The sequence below is a fragment of the Neolamprologus multifasciatus genome, chromosome 5 (assembly GCF_963576455.1).
Source record: "Neolamprologus multifasciatus chromosome 5, fNeoMul1.2, whole genome shotgun sequence".
Lineage (NCBI taxonomy): Eukaryota > Metazoa > Chordata > Actinopteri > Cichliformes > Cichlidae > Neolamprologus > Neolamprologus multifasciatus.
Window position 1 is genome coordinate 37,117,308 of NC_140443.1, and position 5,000 is coordinate 37,122,307.

General features: G+C 42.0%; 1 protein-coding gene across 23 annotated transcripts in view; it reads right to left on the reverse strand.

The window, feature by feature from the left end:
* The window catches only part of nfasca (neurofascin homolog (chicken) a), a 132,163-nt gene that overhangs the window by 28,786 nt on the left and 98,377 nt on the right, over positions 1 to 5,000 (reverse strand). For all 23 annotated transcript variants that reach the window (XR_014874019.1, XR_014874020.1, XM_085159076.1 and 20 more), the window contains 5 exons: positions 3,879 to 4,101; positions 3,623 to 3,738; positions 2,968 to 3,178; positions 958 to 1,080; positions 1 to 127 (listed from right to left, as the gene is read on the reverse strand). The exon at positions 1 to 127 is cut by the window's left edge and continues 47 nt beyond it. Coding sequence is in view for 21 of the 23 variants with exons in the window: in XM_085159076.1 (XP_085015202.1) it covers positions 1 to 127; positions 958 to 1,080; positions 2,968 to 3,178; positions 3,623 to 3,738; positions 3,879 to 4,101 (800 nt within the window). In the remaining 2 variants the exon portion in view is untranslated. The remainder of the gene's footprint in view (positions 128 to 957; positions 1,081 to 2,967; positions 3,179 to 3,622; positions 3,739 to 3,878; positions 4,102 to 5,000) is intronic.

Below are 5,000 nucleotides of genomic sequence, written 5' to 3' on the forward strand. Positions count from 1 at the left end.
CCCACCTGAGTCAGTGCTGACAGGAAGAACTTGTAGCGGGAGGAACGGTCCGGCACGCGAAGGAAAAACTCTGTCACATTAGGAAAGAACGTCTCCAGCTGGAAAGGACCCACCTTGGAGCCGTTGACTACACACACACACACACACACACACACACACACACATTGTCATTCAGCTTCGTTGATCATTTGGACGCTGCAATCATCATCAGCAGTATTAGTTTCATGAATTTCTTGTACATTTCTATGCAGTGACACTGGTGCTGTTCCAGAATGAGAACACTTGAATATTACTATTTCTACCTCATGACCATAATGGTCAATAAAGCTGATTTGTCAGAGGTGCATCCTGATTGGACGTTGGTTCTATGTAGCACAGTTGTGCTTCCTGCAGACAGAGGCCTAACTTTCAGCCTTTATTGACAAACTGGTAACATGTTACAATTTCAGCCCAAGTGACCAATCACACTGCTCCCTTAATGCATCTCTCTTGTAGACCTATGTGGTCCCAATACTAACACTACAAAGCAAAGCACTAAACGTTAAAGGCCTGTAAAAACTCACAAGTCTACATTCATGAGCTGAGCAGCTGATGATGATTTCAACCATCAATAAAAGCGTTGGCATTTTGGACATCTTGGGTGTGTTTTTAACTCAGATAATAAAAGATGACAAACTTGGCAAGCTGCTGTTTCCTGAGATGAAATTATTCTGAATCATAGCGAGTTTTCTAGCTTGACTCTAAATGGGCCCATCATTTACAAAATGGACAGGAGAATGTATTGAACAAGATTTAAAACTCAAAACCTCCAACTGGTTAGGAAAACGTTTACTAAGGTTTAAATTAAGTGATAAACAGAGTGAGGAGTCCACGCCTGCTGTTTTGGGGAATGACAGAGTGACAATACAGCCATATTTTACATATTGCACATGAGTTTGACAAATAAGATGAGTTCACCTGTCTGGTACTTGAGCTGGTATCCAGTCAGGATGCCATTGGGCTCCAGAGGTTTCGCCCATTCCAAGTGGATCGTGTCCAAACTTCTGCGATTAATCTTGAAGAACCTTGGAGCGTCTGGAACTACAATCACAACAAAAGAGAAAAACAGTGTGCAATATAGTAGCTACACGCAGTTTAGACACGTTTGGACTGCACCAAGAAAACTGCAGTGTGTGTTGTGTGTCTCAAAGCTTACATGCTCAGTCAGCATCATGGAACACAATGTTCAAGTTCTGACACAAGGGGAGTTCGTACCAGCTCAGTGTGCTGGGCCATTGTAAGGTATGCAACGTTGACAACTACTTGTTTATTCCTTTCTGCTCCACCTGATGCTCCAGCCTTTAACTTCTACACAAAATTATCTTTATAAAAATGACATGTAAGACTATCAGAGAGCGACCTCTGGGTCACAATAATATGATACCTCTACATCACATGCAATGGTGAAGTAATTATTTGATCCAGTGCTGAATTTGTATGTTTGCTTACTTTCAAAGAAATGAAGTCTCTAATTTTGATGGTAGTTTCATTTTAATGGAGAGAGACGATCGACCATGTCACTGAGTGTAATAAGAATCGGATCCTCAACAATCCTGCCAGGATTCTGATTGCTTGTGTTCCCATGTGGCCAGATTATGATTTACTCAATCAAAGAAATCTCTCATCTGAGCTTGTTATCTGTAAGAAGCACAACTGTCCACAGAATGAATTATTGCAGCCTCTCCACCACAATGGGAAAGACCAAAAAGCCGTCAAAGGACGCAGGGTGCAAGGTTTTAGACCTACACACGAGTGGGATGGGCTCCAAGACCATCAGTGAGAAGCTGTTGGTGTGACTGTTCGGAAAGAGAAGAAATATAAACTGACTTTTGAATGCTCTAAATCTGAATTTGAGGACAGATCGAACCACAATCACCAAGAACACCATTGGTACCACACTACACCGTAAAACAGGAGTGCCAAACATACGAGATCATTTACAGACTCGATGTGCAGTTCAGTATTGACAGTGACAGAACATGAAGTGTATATAAAGTGTGTTTGAATGCAGAGATGCAGAAATGTGTGCATGTGGCACAGAGCCATGGCTCAGTGTCTGAGTGAGCCTCACAGACTTGAAGCCGTTTATGATTCTGAACCACAAACAAGCTCAAACTTTGGACTGTTTTACTGGTGAAAACCTCCATTATGGCCGTTCATACTCCTCACAGTCATTAAACAATGAACAGTTAACCTGTTGAACCCCTATGACTCCAATACCAGGGATGAGAGGGAGAACATCTGGTTCACCAGGATGTACTGCCAGATTTGTTACTTAAATATAGACATGTGGTGTCCACAGACACGTCAACAATCTCAGCTAAAAGCTCACAGAACCCTTTCAACAACCACCAAAGAGCTAAAAAAGCAAAGCTTCCCTTTGCTGTCTTGTTTCCACCATGATAAAATTGGACTTCCTGCACAGCTCTGTCTCTGGGTGTGCTTTGAGAGCAGTTTCCCATCATAAATCTCTATTTTCTGCCTTATTTGTTTCTTATTACACACTTATTACCACTCTATCGTTTCTTACAGTGCTGTCAGACACTGTCTTGTTCTTCTCCCAAAAATGACATCTGACAAGAAAGCCAAATTCCTGCTATTCAATACTGAACAGCAGAACATGAACTGAACTTCAACCCATTATGGCATTAATGGGTTTTCTTGGAACACCCAGCAGGTCCCCTTGCTCAAGAAGACACATGTACGAGCCCGTCTGGAGTTAACCAGTGAAGATCTAAAACAACACCAAGCCAAACACAGTGGTGTTTTTCTGGGTACACTGAGGGGCCAATGGATGGGACCATGTCCCGTCAAATCTTAGACTGTTCATTTGTTTGAAAGATGACCTTACAGATTCAGCACACAATCAAAGAATTACTTCGCCTGTAAAAACGTGTTATTTTTAGGCTGGGTGGAGAGCATCCTCACCTCCTTCTTTGGTGGTAAATGCCACAGTGTTGCTGGGTTGACTCTCAAAGCGATTGTTGGCCACAACCATGAACATCTTGTAGTTCGAGTAGGGCGCCAGGTCACTGAGCATGCCAGATGGTTTGACCATAGTGCTAAAGAGACCTTTGACCTTCTTCTCCTTACTGACCACCAGACCTGGAACCTGACTAGACTCACGCCAGTAGTATAACTGGGAAGCAGAATGGGAAGAAAGGTGTTAATAGGCAAGACGTACAGGAGATTGGAGGACATTACACAAGAGAAATGATCCAAAATTGATCATGATAGATAATTGGATTATGCATCGGAATAACAGGAGCGGGACCACGCCTCTAAACACACTCCTTCTGGTTCTCATCTATATAGCTTCTCCCAGTTCTGCAAGCCGTCATTCTCGTTTACGTGCCCCACCCTCCCTTCTTTAACTTCTTCACTTCTAATTAGTGCACGGGGATCTGCCAGGCTGCCGTCGCCCGTCCCCTTCGAGGCCTTCCCCAAACCGCAGCTCAATTCGTGACCAAGCGTCACCTTCACCTACTAAAACGCTGTCAAACCTAACATGAGGACGTGAAATGATGCGTAATGTATCAATTCTGCAGTTTGTTCTCATTAGAAAAACCAAAGGCAGTCTTACTCTATACTCCTTGAACTCTCCCCGGACAGAGTTCAGGTCCACAGGGGTCCAGTGGAGGATAGCTTTGGTGCTGTCAACCTTTGATACCCGCAGGTCAGTGGGAGCATCAGTGGGCTCTGAACACATCCAAGTGGACACAATATGTGTGAACAGTCAGCAGTAATTTGAAAACAAATTCTCGGTTTGGTTTTCACTTCTCCTCAGCCTCCACATGGGTTGCTCTCATAAATGAAAAGCTGCTTCAGGATTTACTTACTGTCTTCTCCAGAGTATCCAATGACCAGGTTAGACTCTGGTCCTGCTCCGAACTCATTCCTGGCCTGGATTTTGATCTCATAAGGCACATAGATTTCTGTATTGTGGACCACATGTTTTGTCCCCACTGTGGTCACGTTATTCCACTCCTCTTCAGCGTCTTTTCGTCTCCACCACACAATGTAGTGCAGGTTTGGACCATTTCGTTCCAGATCAAGGAGAGGCTAGAAAAGTCAACGGAGAGATGAGCCTGAATTTACACATATTGGACAAACGATGAGTTATACTTATCAAATGATAATTACATGTTATAACTGTTTGGTGGTTATATACATGTACTTAGACATTGGAAGTTTTGATCTAACCTGTACAAGGGGATGAATTCTGATTGGACACTTCCAAGCTCATCCCGCCTTTATTCCACAACATGTTGTGTTTATTTGTGAACATGTTGATACTTTCATCATATTTCTGTGGATTATTTTTGATTTATTTATCATCTTGTTTTTGGTCAACAAAAACGCTGTTAGATGAAGCAATGTTTTATGGGGAAAGTTTTATCTTGATGCAAGGAAATGTGAGAAAGTTGTGCAGACAGATTCATTTTGAAACTGTGAAACATCCATGGAAATGATTAAATAAGGCAAAAAGACAGACTTTGAACCAGTGTTAAGTTTGTTGCTAATCATTTTTGTTAATAAAAAGAAGATTATGATGAAATGTTTTGACACTTTTGTTGACCAATAAAATGATGACAGGAGAGATTAGACCCAATCAGAATGAATCAGCTTGTGTAGCGAGCGGGACGACTGTTGATCTCCTTGGGCAGAAGAATTGATCTCACAAACTGAGAGAAGACTCATCCCATATTTGACGTGAAGGAAAACACAACATTTTGTAAACTATACGGCACCCCGGCAAAAACACGACAAACTTTTCGTTAACTGAACTCACTTCAGATTAAGTCGACGACAATCTTAAATATTTAGTCGCCTAAAACAAGTTAGATGCTAATTATGACTTAAACTAAAAAGACTGAAACTAAATCCAGATTTGCTGACAGAACTAAGACTGTGTGCAAGTCTAACAAGCTGCAAAGACAATATTTATTATGACCACCTTT